The sequence below is a fragment of the Danio aesculapii genome, chromosome 11 (genome assembly GCF_903798145.1).
Source record: "Danio aesculapii chromosome 11, fDanAes4.1, whole genome shotgun sequence".
NCBI lineage: Eukaryota > Metazoa > Chordata > Actinopteri > Cypriniformes > Danionidae > Danio > Danio aesculapii.
The window spans coordinates 8,251,931-8,267,966 of record NC_079445.1 but is presented as its reverse complement, the minus strand read 5'-3'; the positions used below and the strand labels follow the sequence as shown (position 1 = coordinate 8,267,966).

At 34.0% G+C, this 16,036-nt stretch overlaps 1 protein-coding gene across 2 annotated transcripts in view; it reads right to left on the bottom strand.

The window, feature by feature from the left end:
* The window catches only part of LOC130236979 (inactive N-acetylated-alpha-linked acidic dipeptidase-like protein 2), a 554,471-nt gene that overhangs the window by 396,725 nt on the left and 141,710 nt on the right, over window positions 1-16,036 (bottom strand). For both annotated transcript variants that reach the window (XM_056467749.1, XM_056467750.1), the window contains exon 2: window positions 1,674-2,172. In XM_056467749.1, coding sequence (XP_056323724.1) covers window positions 1,674-2,172 — 499 coding nt within the window. The remainder of the gene's footprint in view (window positions 1-1,673; window positions 2,173-16,036) is intronic.

Here is a 16,036-nt window from a genome sequence, read left to right as displayed (position 1 = left end):
CTTATTTTAAATTATTATTATTAGTATTATTATTATTATTAATATTATCACCACACTGCCAAAATATCAATGGAGTGGCTTCACAACAACTCCGTGAATGTCCTTGAGTGACCCAGCCAGAGCCCAGACCTAAATCCTATTGAACATCTCTGAAGAGATCTGAAAATGGCTGTACACTGTCTTTTCCAATCCAACCTGATAGAGCTTGAGGTACTGCAAAGAGGAATGGGCAAATATTCCCAAAGACAGGTGTGCCAAGCTTGGGGCATCGTATTCAAAAAGACTTGAGGCTGTAATTGCTGCCAGTGTATCAACAAAGTATTGATCAAAGGCTGTGAATACTTATGTACAAGTGATTTTTCAGGTTTTTTATTTTTAATAAATTTGTAACTATTTTTTTTTTTTTTTATATATTGTCATTATGGGGTATTGTGTGAGGAAATAAATGAATTTAATCCATTTTGGAATAAGACTGTAACAAAAAAATTTGGAAAAGGTGAAGCGCTTTGAATACTTTCCGCATGCACTGTAACTAACAACATGTAAGACAATTTCAATGTACCAATTAAATCAAATTCGGTTTTCTGTTTGCTATCAGATCATTTTAAGCTACAGAACTCTAATAAAACTATGATCTCCAGTGATCCGGTAAGCAAATACATTCAAACAATCAGTTCAAAATTGTGCTAATATTAAGACAACCAGCAGACTTATAATATCTGAGATGGCAGAAATAGCAGTGACTTGCAGCCAGTTTTAGTGAATTATTTATTCCAGTGTCTGTTTAGCTGTAAAACACAAACTGTCATATGCTGTGCTTGATTCTGAAAACAGTGCGATCCCTCACATATTTGACAGACTGAACGGACCGTCAAAACCTCCCACAGCTGTAAAAACAGATACTACACAAACTGTGTTTTTCGGGCTGGATAAAGCACACAACCGCTTTGCTTGGAAAAGTTTGATAGATGAATACTATAAACAATTTAAAGACAATCCTTTCGTAAAGAGGTCATGTAAGAAAGTGTAAGTCTCTTATTACTGAAAACAAATCATTTGTGTGTTCATGACATTGACTGTACACTCATTTTTTGAGCATTCCAGTACATCCACATTGTTTCTCACACTGATTCTAGAAAAAGTTTTAGATTTGTCATGTGTATGTTGCTATATTGATTCTGAATATGTCATGGATCCATGCATATTATGTATGGTATACATAGCATAGTATGATATTTGTAGTGATATTGTGTGATATTTGCAGAAGGATGAAGGCAGCTTGTAGATACTCTGTGAATTACGAAACTATTTCAATCCATGCTTTGGTGTATATAAATTTATGACTTCTTTCTGTCATTTCCCTTTTAAAAAAGCTTGAGGAATATAGCAATTTGTATATGTGTTAAGAAAAAAAAATAGTTATGTTATTTTATAATAAGTGTAACAGATATCCTGAAGAAATGGGTGACAAACAAAATGCAGAGAGAGAATATATATATATATATATATATATATATATATATATATATATATATATATATATATATATATATATTTATTTATTTATATATACATATATACATATATAATTACTACAATTAATCACTAAAATAACTGCTGCATATTTCCAGTATAGCTCAGAGGAAAACTGATAGAAAGAATGAAAGATTTACCTCTGCAGTGCCTGTATCTTTTCTGCTGTGATTCCCTGAACAATCTTCTCTAGTACATCTGTGTCTGCAATCGGCTCTACCTTCATTTGCACCCTGCTGAACGTGTATCGTCCAATGAGGAGTCCTGCAGCAAACACACATACTCCTGCTAGCAGGTATTTGGCCACACAGGTCCAATTCCGTCTCTGACCCTTGGGAACCGTCCGGCTGAATCGAGTAACGTAATTCGGGTCCTCCTGGAGCCTCTCGAAGCGTCCATGAGGGGAGACGGATGGTTGAATTGGTTCCAAGTCTGGGTCCATGGTCCCGCCAGAAGAGCTGCTGACGGGCTGATGCTCCACACACTCCAGCTGGAAGCGGTCCAGACCTGGTTCCTCCAGCTCCTTCTCCATGTCCCATTCCAGCTCCAGGGAAGCCGTGTGGAGCTCCTCATTCTCCAGATCCCGCACACGGAGAGAGCCATGGCCTGCACGCACTTTCCTGTAAGCCATGTCTGTTACTGTGGACACACAGATAAATGAATTTAAAATCACAACACCTTTAACAATATAATATTACATTTGAATTTACATTTAACATTTAACAGATGCTTTTATCCAAACAACTTATAAATGAAGATAAAAGCTAGAGAGTAACAGTACATAAACGCTATGATAATTTCTGTTTTTTTTCTTGATTATTATTATTTTTTATTAAATAATAGAATTACAATTTTTTTTTCTCTTCAGTTTTTGCTATGTCTTAAACTTAGTGACCCCTTATATATTTTATTACACAATTTTTAATGTTATATTATATAAAAGGAAAATTACATACAAATATTTTTTTCTTTAAAAAATATTTAATCAACTAAAATCTAAATTACTAACTTAAAATTATTTATCAACTACTCATATATACTATACAGTGACTAGCATAAATGAGTACACTTCTTTACAGATCAATGTTTTAACTACTATATTTTAATTACAATCCTTTCTATAGAATGTTATACAATATTATATCTACAAGCATTACACTAGTCAGTACCAAGAATAAAACTGGAACTAATATAACAAAATAGCTTAAGACCAGTGCAAAAAATAGTAATACCTCAATAAATGTGTTAGAGAAAAATATTAAATCACATTTTAATAAAGAGGGAAAAACCAGAGAGCCATAAGAACAAATACATTTGTATTTTGTTTTGCAACACCACATTTGCATTTAAATATATTACCTTTAATAAAACTGTTTTGATTAAATATACCAAAAAATATTGTCTATATAAACTGAGAAATGAACAAAAATATTCATAATTAAAAAGTAGGGAGTCAGATCAGTCTCAAAAATAATACATTTACAAAATAAAATATAATTCATATTTACAAAATCCATTTCGCAAATTCAAAACATGATTCAAAAATATGCAAATTCAGTTTAGAAACTCAAAATACAATTTATAAATACATAAATCAAATTTGTATGTTTAAAACACATAAATACATTAATCCAATCCGTAAGTTCAAAACCATTCATAAATAAACAAATCCATTTCATAGGTTTAAAACAATTCATAAATACACAAGTCAAATTTGTAAGTTTAAAACATGATTCGTAAATACATATATCCAATTCGTAAATTCAAAACTATTAAAAATTGATTTAGCAAAAGTATTTCAGATTTTTATTTGTGAATTCTCAAGTTGTTTCTATACAAATTTACAAACAGGATTTTGTAAATGTGAATTGTGCAGTGCATGTATGAATTTTCATTTTGTAAGTGTATTATTTTTTAGATTGATCTGGCTCCATAAAAGGGACTGTATATAGCAAGTGTTTTGTGCTATTGGAACACACACTCTTTTTACATAGACACAACACTTCCAATAAGCTATGTACCATTTCACAGTCTGACTATTGCTGCTTAAAAAAAAAGAACATTAAGGATGATGACCTGGTTGGTTCAAATTCATAAAAGAAGCCAATGTCTCAGTGTACCATCAAATTTAACTATCCCTTTAACAGACACAGCCATCAAATTCACAACAGCCCAATCGATGACGACAAAACTCCAAACCGCCCAGAAATTTCAGAGGGCCATTATCCAGTCAAACCAAGTCCCTGAAATAGGTTGCCTTTAAATAAAAAATACAGAGAGAAATATCTGCTGTCGGCACCAGGCAGAGCGAAGGGAGCTGGAGAAACCTTTGATAGTCACACTTAAAATAGTCATTTAGAGGTGGAGAGAAATCTGCTCTGATAGAGCGAAATAACTTTGCAACAGCTAAACATTCCCATTCGACACACGTCTCATCAGAAATGACGCCGCTGAGGTTTTTGCAACACATTTTGTACATCCACATTGAACATTTACGTCCCACCTTGTCTTTTTATGTCTTTTTCTTTTTTTTTTTTACAGAAGAGAAATAGTCACATCTCTTTTATAGGAATGAAAGGACATGACCGATTTTTTTCTTCATCTGCTTTCACTTTTAAATAGGCCTCACAAAATGTGTGAAGCTAGGAATGATGTGCTGTTGTCTCTCAACATTAATCTTCAGTGCTCCACAAAACTTCCATTACTCTGGGCGGCCGTTTGAGAGGAGCGATCAGCTTCATTTACACTCTGACCCCGGCAATGATATGGGTTGTCAAACTCTCAGGACAGTGCTAAAGCTCATCTGTGCTCCTTCTAAACCTGTGAGCTCTTCTCTGAACTCACAGACTGACAGCTGACGCTCAATCACTAGAAACGTCAGTAATTTAACGCCTTTCGACTACCCAACAGAGCCATCAATTAAAGAAGAGAGGAGTTCACCATTTTGGCTTTTCCCTCAGAGATTGATGTTACTGTGAAAGTGGAAAGGATGCTTGTTTGTATGCTGTACTTACAGTGCATCCGGAAAGTATTTATAATGCTTCACTTTTTCCACTCTTTTTTTTTTATGTTAAAGCCTTATTCCAAAATGCAGGATTCAGTTATTTTCTTAAAATTCTACACACAATACCCCATAATGACAACATGAAAAAAATATTTTTTGAAATTGTTGCAAATTTATTAAAAATAAAAACCTAAAAAAATCACATGTACATAAGTATTCACAGCCTTTGTTGTAAAGCTTTAAATTGAGCTCAGGTACATTCCTGTTTTCACTGATCATTCTTGAGATGTTTCAGCAGATTAATTGGAGTTCACCTGTGGTAAATTCAGTTGATTGGACATGATTTGAAAAGGCATATATCTGTCTATGTAATGTCCCAAGGTTGATAGTGCATGTCAAAGCACAAACCAAGTATGAAGACAAAGGAATTGTCTGTTGACCACCGAGACAGGATTGTCTCGAGGCACAGGGCTGGGGAAGATTACAGAAAAATTTCTGCTGCTCTGAAAGTTCCAATGAGCACAGTGGCCTCCATCATCCATAAGTGTAAGATGTTTGGAACCACCAGAACTCTTCCTAGAGCTGGCCGGCCATTTAAGTTAGGAGAGAAGGGCCTTAGTAAAGGAGGTGATCCGATGGTCACTCTGTCTGAGCTCCAGCATTCTTCTGTGGAGAGAGGAGAACCTCACAGTAGGACAACCATCTGTGCAGCAATCCACCCATTAGGTCTGTATGGTAGAGTGGGCAGACGGAAGCCACTCCCTGCCTGGAATTTGCCAAAAGGCATCTGAAGGACTCTCAGACCATAAGAAACAAAATTCTCTGGTTTGATGAGACTAAAATTGAACTCTTTGGAGTGAATGCCAGGCGTTACGTTTGGAGAAAACCAGGCACCGCTCATTACTAGGCTAATACCATCCCTACAGTGAAGCATGGTGGTGGCAGCATCATGCTGTGGGGATGTTTTTCAGCAGCATGAACTGGAAGACTAGTCAGGATAGAGGGAAAGATAAATGCAGCAATGTACAGACACATGAAAACCTGCTTCAGAGTGCTCATGACCTCAGACTGGGGCAACAGTTCCAGGAGGACAATGACTCAAAGCACACCACCAAAATATCAATGGAGTGGCTTCACAACAACTTGGTGAGTGGTCCTGCCAGAGACCAGACCTAAATCCTATTGAACATTTCTGGAGAGATCTGAAAATGGCTGTACACCTTTGCTTCCCATCCAACCTGATAGAGCTTGAGGTACTGCAAAGTGGAATGGGCAAAAATTCCCAAGACAGGTGTGCCAAGCTTGTGGCATCATATTCAAAAATATGTGTGAATGTACATATGATTTTTTAGGTTTTTTATTTTTAATAAATTTGCAACAATTCAAAAAAATATTTTTTTTCACATTGTCATTATGGGCTATTGTTTGTTGAATTTTGAAAAAAATAAATGAATTTAATCCATTTTTTGAATAAGGCTGTAACATAAAATGTAGATCCTGATGCACTGTTCAAACTAAACCGTAAATGTGTGGATTTTTTAGCCCTCAAAACATCAAAATAAAATTGTGAAGTAATTACATAGAATTGTATTAAAAATATATTAATTTTATTAATAAAAAAGTGACCCTGGACCACAAAGTCTTATGTTGTACTGGTATATTTTTGGCAATACTCACAAATATTTTGTAGATTTTTATTCTATGCCAAAACTCATTAGAGTATTAAGTAAAGATCATGGTCCATGAAGAGGTTTATTAATTTCCCACAGTAAATATATCACAACTTTGTTTTTGATTATTAATGTGCATTGCAAATAACTGATTTTCTCAGTTTTCTTTTTTGAAACTTTATATTACAGATTTACAAATTGTTATATCTCTGACAAATATTGTCATCGGTGGAAAGCTTGTGTATTAAGCTTTCAGATTATGTATCTTAATTTAAATATCAATTAAAAAATTAAATATATATATATATATATATATATATATATATATATATATATATATATATATATATAGCTGCATGCAATGCTTTTAATCTGCACACCTAACCCCACCCCTAACCCTCACAGTGACTACGTTTACATGGACATCAGTAATCGAATTATTTAAGAGAATAATAAGACTTGAGTGTTTACATGAGTTGCTTTTTGAGTGTTACTTTCATGATCCCGTTTTACATGTTATAACACATAATTCTACTAACGTCATTGCGTCACCGCGATATCCGCATTTGCTCCGGAGTTTTATGCAATTTCGGGTGTTTAATTTTTAATTTATCGACTTTAACTGCAGCTTGGCACTTTCACTCTCATTCACGAACATTTCATGCATGCGCTCCATGATAAACAAGGTATTGGATGCAACTATGAACTGCTGGAAGAGTTGTTTTAATGGTTCATATGAAATGAAAAGTTCATATCGCATGCTGAATGAAAAGAGTGTCAAACAGCCATGTGTGTGTGTGTGTGTGTGTGTGTGTGTGTGTGCGTGTGTGTGTGTGTGTGTGTGTGTGTACTGTCCTGTTGCAAAATGCGGCGAAAAGTCCAACACGACAGTAATAATTCGATTAAGGTGTTTACATGTTTGTACTGCACTTCAATAATGCGACTAAAATCTGCATACTCCACACATTTTAATTCGATTTCTCTTTAGTTCGATTATGACCTTAATCTGATTAAATTAATCAAAAATCGCTGTTTACATGGTTAACTCTTAATCAGAGTATTGTCTTAATTGCATTAAAATCGAATTATTGTTGTCCATGTAAATGTAGTCACTGATGTCACTAGCTCTACTGAGAGCATTATGTCTGAGGCATGCAATGTTGGCTTGCATATGCAAGTCTTCATCCAGATACTATTTTGTGTGGTATTTCAAATCTGCGTGAACTGGAGACTATTATTTCAGCATGTTGATATACTTCCAACTGAAACAAAACATTGAGTAGGGCCTGGTCTAGTTCTTTTTGTGCATCATTGTCTTGTAGCAATTTAATGGTAAGAGGAGGGTGTAAAAACAAAATTGCCCACAGTTAAACATTGCCCAATGAGTCAGACTTTGATTGGAGATTACCAAAATCAGTGGACTAACTTGGACAGATTAATTGTTCACCTAAAGAATAACAATGTGTGCTAGCAAAATAAACATTGAAAATTTAGATTGCACACAGACTTTAAAAGGGGGTTCAAGTGGGATATGGCCTGGAGTGTGAGGGTGTGAGGGGTCCAGCTTGATTTTCTGGGCCCTTTCCCTCACTCTGGATATGTAAGGATCTTGAAGGTTGTGCACGGGGCACCAATAATCAGTCCAGACTTTGTTGCAATCTATTAATGACTTATTTGGTGGCTGAACCAAACCAAGCAGTTACAACAACACAGAACAGACTAAGTGATGGCAGAGTAGAATGGTTTCAGCAGCTCCTGTGGCAAGATGAGCTTCCTCAGTTGGAAATACACACTGAACACACACTGAAAACCCTGAAGTGGGTGTGTGAATCTGAATTACTGCTGCAGTGACTGTGCTGTCCAGGGTGAAAAAGTTTACCATTGTTTTATCTTCAAGTGCCATATTGCATGTCGTAAATGTACACCTTGATTGAAAAATATTGGCAAATAAAGTTGTGTTTACTGCTTTTTTCCCCCCACAAAAGCCTTTTTGGGGCTTCATTTGAGGCACTGAAGTTAAATGGAATGTTTTAATAATATTTTGAATTCCTTTTCTGGACCTTGAACATTTCTGGACCGTTGCTGTCTATGGAGAGTAAGAGAGCTCACGGATTTAATCCAAAATATCCCATACTGTGTTCTGCAAATGAATGATGGTCTCATAGGATTGGAATGAAATGAATGTGATTAATTAATAACATAATTTCTATTTTTTGGTGAACTAACATTTAAGATATGACCAGCACTGCTACTCATCTGAAGTACAACCAGTGGATAGCAAATACTTTCTGTTTCTGGATTTGTCTTATCAATATTTATGAAATCCGTCAAGACAGCATTTATGTCTGCCTGGAATAGGTATAGACAAGTTGAGTAGATCATGTCACCCCTAGTGGTGGACGGCTCGGGCACTGCTTGGGGCAGCAGAGGGAGCATGCAGGGAAAAGCAAGAGTAATGGTGCCTATCAGAAGATGCCAGAAGTTTCTTGGCCGTACTCCCACTAGAATCCTCCAGTGTGGCTCTCTATAACAACCCCTAATATACCATAGGCACCTCATGGATGTCACAAGCTGTTAGACCTATACAGAAAATTGCCTGCACAGAACACACTGTACGTTGAGTTTAAATTGTCTGCTTCACTGGGAGAGAAGTACATAAAATGAAATTGTTCCTAATTCACCATTTATTAAATAGGACAAATAAAAAATAAAAATAAAAAATCTATATTTATTTATACAGCGAGTACAAAGGCGTGCTGAATCGGGTAAGCTAAATTGTGTGAATTAGAGTGTTTGGGTGTTTCCCAGTACTAGGTTGCAGCTGGAAGGGCATCTGCGGCATAAAACATATGCTGGATAAGTTGGCGCTTCATTCCACTGTGGTGAGAAAGAAATTCTTGGTTGTAACAAGTGGTTATTTGAGTTATTGTTTCCTTTCTATCAGCTCGAACCAGTCTGGTCATTCTCTTCTGACTTCTGGCATCAAGAAGGTTTTTGCGCCCACAGAACTGCCGCTCATTGGATATTTTCTCTTTTTCGGACCATTCTCTGTAAACCCTAGATATGGTTGTGCATGAAAATCCCAGTAGATCAGCAGTTTCTGAAATACTCAGACCAGCCCGTCTGGCACTAACAACCACATGCCACATTCAAAGTATATATATATATGTGTGTGTGTGTGTGTCATTCATTCATTATTTTGAATGAATGAATGAGTGAATAAATGAATGAATGAATGAATGAATGAATAATTATTTTCTTTACTTGCACATGCAGATCAAATTTACAGACAAAAATCAAATGTTGAAAATGCAAAACTTTAAACTTTGTAAATTCTCAAATTATTTGTAAATTATGCTTGCAACTTCTTGCATCTTGCTACAACAGTCTAGCAATTTGTTAAAACCTGTAAACTATAATCTAAAAACATGACAATAATGAAAGGTCCATTGAAAATTTCAAACTTTCCCTTCAGGCTATTACACAAAAACATCAGAGTTTGTCTCAATCTCTTATCATCCAATTTTTAATCTTCATTCATTCATTCATTCATTCATTCATTCATTCATTCATTCATTTTATTCGACTTAGTCCCTTTATTAATCAATGGTCGCCACAGCGGAATGAACCGCCAACTTATCCAGCATATGTTTTACGCAGTGGATGCCCTGCAGCAGAAACCGGAGCACCTGGAGGAAACCCACGCGAACATGGGGGGAACATGCAAACTCAGAAATGTTAAGTGACCCAGCCGAGGTTCAAACCAGCGACCTTCTTGCTGTGAGGCGACAGCGCTATTCACTGTGCCACCGCGCTATCCCAGTTTTTAATCTTAAAAAAATAATATTATTAATACTAATTTCTATGTGCACATACATATAACTTTCTCAGAAAATTGCAATAGAAATGATTCCAATTCAAAACTATTAGTGATTATATTCTTCTTGTATTTAGCTGATATTTCGCATTATCAAATTATCATACATACATTTTCAACATACTAAGGTCAGAAAATCTCAAATGTTTTTGAATATAAACTTTAAATGTGTAATTGTCACTTGTTTCTTCTTAAAATAATTAGTCATTCTCTGTCATTATCGGAAACAACCCTTACAACTACACATTTTCCTTCTCAATCCAAATTAATTGTGCCATGTGGATGTTTAGACATTTTACTAGTAAACAAGACAAAGATACTCATTAAGGATTATTTTAGTTGTTGTTGTTGTTTTTCTTCTTCAGTGTAGTCTTGTAATTATAAGAAACAGATATTGTATCCACTCCAATTAAACATATTAAACATAACAAAGTTAAACTGAAATGGCACAGCAAATAATAACAAAAAAGAATACAGATGTCTTTGCACTCAATTCTTATTCTCCTGTTCTTTCGTCTTTGCGGGGGGCGAAGATGAAGACAAGAACAAAAAGATGAACCAGAAATGAGAAGAGAGACATCTCACAATGTCATCCCGCTTACCTGTCATAACTTCTGACATGACCTTGTCAGTTACCTTAGTTAGAAGGCATGAAACTAGCTGTCAGTCAAGACACATAATGCCAACAAGCACAAGTCCAAAATAAAAGTTTGCAGCAATAAAAACATTTCCTTCACATTCACATTCTTTTTTATATATATATATATATATATATATATATATATATATATATATATATATATATATATATATATATATATATATATATATATATATATATATATAGGCATATTTGATCATATGAAAATGTGGTGAATAAAAGTACATTACCAGTATAGATTAGAAGAGTTTGTGCATAAACCCTGTGCTAGCAACCTATCAAACACCCTAGCTACATCATATTTACTTAGCTAATTTAATAAAATATGCTAAAATGTGTTAAACAATGTTCTAAACATTAAAAATAATAAAAATAATAATAATAATAATAATTATTATTATTATTATTATTATTATTATTATTACTTTAATATAGCGCTTTTCTAGACACTCAAAGCTCTTTGCTGAGTCTTGTTTTTCCATGTGAAACGTTACAAAGCATATTTCCCTGTTTGTCCTGCCATGTTTTAATCCATGTTTCATCATTGTAGTTGTTTTGCCTCCTGGCCTATTTCTAATTCTGTGTCTAATAAATGTTTTGTTAACATTTGTCTTTGTTTTAGTTTTTTTTTCTTTCTTTTTTTTTCAATTGAACTTGTTTATTTGTTCTGATAGTGTATTATTTCTTAATACCAATTTACAAAAGAGTTTTTTGTTTTTCTTTGTTTACCTAACTTCAGACTTTTTAGGCCAGTTCAACTGATGTTTTCAGAAATTGAGTAAACAAGATAAAACCAAAGGAAATAAGGATTATGTTTTTTTTTTTTGTTTGTTTGTTTTTTTGTTCACTCAACTTCAGGCATTTCAGTTTTGCAGACAAATAAAAAAAAGTTCCGTTGGCATAACTTAAAAAGTTTTGTTACAAAGTAGTTCACCTCTCCAGAAAACTAATAATCTTATGTTAACCCAACAATTTATATATATATTTTTTTTTTTGTATTACTGACAAATAATGTTTAGTCAGTGCAGCTGATGTTTTCAAAAGTTGAGTAAACAAGAAAAAGCGAAAGGATAAAAAGATTATGTTTGTTGTTGTTGTTGTTTTTGTACTGGCTATACATTGTAGAGAAAAACTCTAGCCACATCATAAATAGTTTTAGCTAATTTAATAAAGCATGCCAACAATGTGTAACAGGTTCACAATGTGCTAAATGTGCTAGTAATATGTGTGCAATAGTTACATTGCATAGATATGCAATGTTGAAGTGGAATTGTTGCTTCAATGTTGATGCAAATTTTAACTAGAATGAAGTGAAATTTTATAATTTGCATGTTTTAAAAACCTGAGACATTAAAGTATTTAGACACAAACATTTTACCAATTGGAAGCTTAATAAAGAATAATTTCATTGAATTATTTATACAGTGAAGACTTTTTAGTGCAATTTCTACATTTAATTATACAAACCATAAAGCATCCACTGTTGATTTATCATATGTAATCTGTTTATTACATTTTATGCATGATTCACAAATCATTTTAATCAATCATAATGAATAAATATAACGAGTTGCTTATTAGCATGCATGTTATTGTGATATTGGTTACTGCTTATAAACTACATATTCTGCATGATCTTATTACATATCCCTACTACCAAAGGGATATCTAAGGGATATCGGGTACCTACCCAATACATGAAATAGCCTAACATCTATATAAGACTTTGTTGTTGCATAATTACTGGACTTATTTTACACAATGTACTTCTTGTGCTCTATTAAATCATTCATACAATATGTTTCTGCCTATTATTTTACAATTGAAGAATTAGTGGTATGTGAAAAGACTAAAGGAGTTGTTAGAAACCTTCATCAGACTGCTTCTCTACAAACAAGGAGAGGAAGAAAATCACAAGACATTGTTTCAGAAAAATAATTCCAGAAATTTAATTTTTCATGATATTGGCATCAAATTCAAAACATATACTTAGGATATGTGTAGCTTATGATCTTTTACTTTTCTGTATTGCTCCAGGACTAATTTTACATATTTGTTTATGAAATAATAAAATGTTTAGTGCAGTGCAATTTTTTTTGACATTACTTAAGCATCTATAACTTTTTTTTTTCATTTTGAGCATTATAAACTAGATGATAGATAATATAGCCCAGAGTGTCTTCTTACATGAACTGTGAATGTAGACCAAATCATTCAGCAACTGCTAAGGTTTTAGTTTGGGAAGGTCAGTTTTGAGAAAATGCCTCTGACGGTAAGGGAAAGGAGGACACCGATATTGTCACGATCATCAGCGATCATAACTCCCAGATTGCTGGATCTCACACACAAACACACATGGACTACAATTCCTCCATTAATGGACTACATATTCAGTCATGCCACACACATATTCACACCTGCTCCAAGTCTCTACGGATTACACTCGCACCACCTGAGCATTGTCAAAGACTGATTACAGACACTACTTAAACAGCACACACTCTTATTTCCATTGCCGAGTCTTGTTTTCTGTAAAGTGACATTACAACGCGTTTCCCTTAGTCTTGTTCCTCTGTGTTTTTGATCTTTGCCTGGTTTCCCTTTCTCCTTGTCTCCTGCCTGTCTACTGACCTCTCGCCTGTGTTTGACTACGATTCTGGACTGCCTTTATACATCTGTTTGCACCTGTGTTGACCATTGCCTCCCTGACTTTGAATAAACCTGCATGTGGATCCTAAACCTCAGTTGTCTCTGTCACTCCCCGTGTTACAGATATGACCTCAGAAAAGTTTTTAAAGAAATCTCATTTTGCCTGCTATCTACATCAAATTTGAAACATAAACTCATGAGACACTTGGCTTTCAAGTCATATATTTCCAGGACATTACATTAATGTTTTCCTGTGTTTGTATATGCAAATACAAATATTGAACACAATACAATTTTTTTCTCATGACTTCATAATGTATAACTTTTTATATTTTTTAACATGTAACTTCCCCTTTTCCCACAATAAAGATCAAAGTATCTTCTTTCCAATGATACACAATTTGTGTTGTGTATTTTACAATTTGTGTAGCTTACTAGAGTCAGGAACTGTTACTATTTAAAGTTAGGTAAGTGTAAATCCCCAAAATTGAGTGCTGGCTCAATTTTCCTTGTGAGCATAAATTTTATTCAATCATTTGATGAAATTGTATAGAAACCACAATATATTTCACAGAAAAACCTAATTTTGCAATGTCAGATTTTTTCAGTATCCTGCAGCCCTTTTTTAAAGTGTCAACAACTTGTTAGAAAATGCCAAAGGAAGGGCTAAAATCATAGTAACATCCTGAATTATGTTGTAAACATGTTAAAATGTGAGAACATGGTAGCAACAAGCTAAAAACAAGAACATATAAGGCAATAAAATTAGTTAATTAATACAGACCTTGATTTTCATACATGGTCGTACATTACCAATCTAGATTGACAGAGTTTGTGCATTCCTCATACATGAGTTCGATTGTAGGAATAGTTTTAAAATATAGTAAATCACTGGTCTATTTAGTGCATAGAAACTGCAGATTTGAAGTACAGACATTTTGTGTGTTTATTTATTTTTTACGAGCACTTTTATTATGCCAGAGCTTATTGATTTTAATTCTGAAGGTTTCCAGAGGTAGACATTGACGAAACTTACACGTAAGTGTCGTCACTACACTACAAAGATCTTTCTGAATTCATACAAGGTTGATATACGCAACACAAGCCTGTGGCAGAAATAGGCCATGCCACAGAAAGCATCACCAGCTCCAAGACACCATTGAAAAAACACTATTTTCATATGACATATGAATAAAATATGCATCCTCAGGGGTACATGCAACATGTCTCGCAGGCCTCGTTCACATTAAATTGTAAAATATACAGGCATTTTCAGGAGGTCAGACAAGTCCACAGTGATACAGGGGCAGATGTGTGCTTTCTCTTAACTTCAAGGTGAATGTTAGGGTTTAAATAATGTTTTACTGGTGACCCCTGCCAGCAATTTCTGCTAAAACAACACTTCTGCATGTTTTATGTTCATCCCATAAGGGGAAAGTGAATTAAATATTGAGAGAAATTAGATATTATTTGTTGAACTGAAGGGAATTCTACAGTGCACACTAGAACAGAAGCTCATCTTGGATGACATGATCTCATTATATTTTCTGTATGTAGGAGACAAGTCTTGTCATGCTTCTTGAATATATTGAAATATAATAATAATAATAATAATAATAATAATAATAATAATAATAATAATAATAATACTTGCTGTTTTGTAATAATAATAATAATAATAATAATAATAATAATAATAATAATAATAATAGTAGCTGTTTTATAATAATAATAATAATAATAATAATAATAATAATAATAATAATAATAATAATCAACAAACATCATCATCATCATCATCATTATTCATTCATTCATTTTCTTTTCGGCTTAGTCCATTAATTAATCCGCAGTCACCACAGCGGAATGAACCGACAATTTATCCAGCACGTTTTACGCAGTGGATGCCCTTCCAGCAACAACCCAACTCTGGGAAACATCCATACACACTCATTCACACTCATACACTACGGACAATTTATCTAACCCAGTTCACCTGTACCGCATGTTTTTGGACTGTGGGGGAAACCAGAGCACCTGGAGGAAACCCATGCAAACGCAGGGAGAACATGCAAACTCCACACAGAAACACTAACTGAGCGAGCCGAGGCTCGAACCAGCAACCTTCTTGCTGTGCAGCGACAGCACTACCCACTGCGCCACTGTGTTTTATCCACGCTCTTATTATTATTATTTTATTTTTAATTTTTATTATTACTATTATTATTATTATTAAAATTATCTTAAACTTTATACATGTAGAGATACGATCACTTCAATAATTACAATTACTTCAATAATTCATGAATGTGGAAATCTGATAAGTGGCTTAAGAAAAGTTCATATTTCAATTCAGAATTATGAATGTAAATATGTACTAGATTCCAAACATTGCAACATTTGCATATTTGAAATGTATGATAACAACTGCCTGAAGAAAACATGCAAATTTCCTTAATAATTAAGAATATGGGGTTGTATGTCAAGTAAAGGTATGGGAGAGATGACAGTCATTACATCCTCTATAAACGGACAAGTTTATATACAGATTTTGGACACTTTTCTTATTTCATCAATTAAAAATATGTTTGGTGAGGATGACACAATTTTTCAGGTTGATAATGCATCGTGCCATAAGGCAA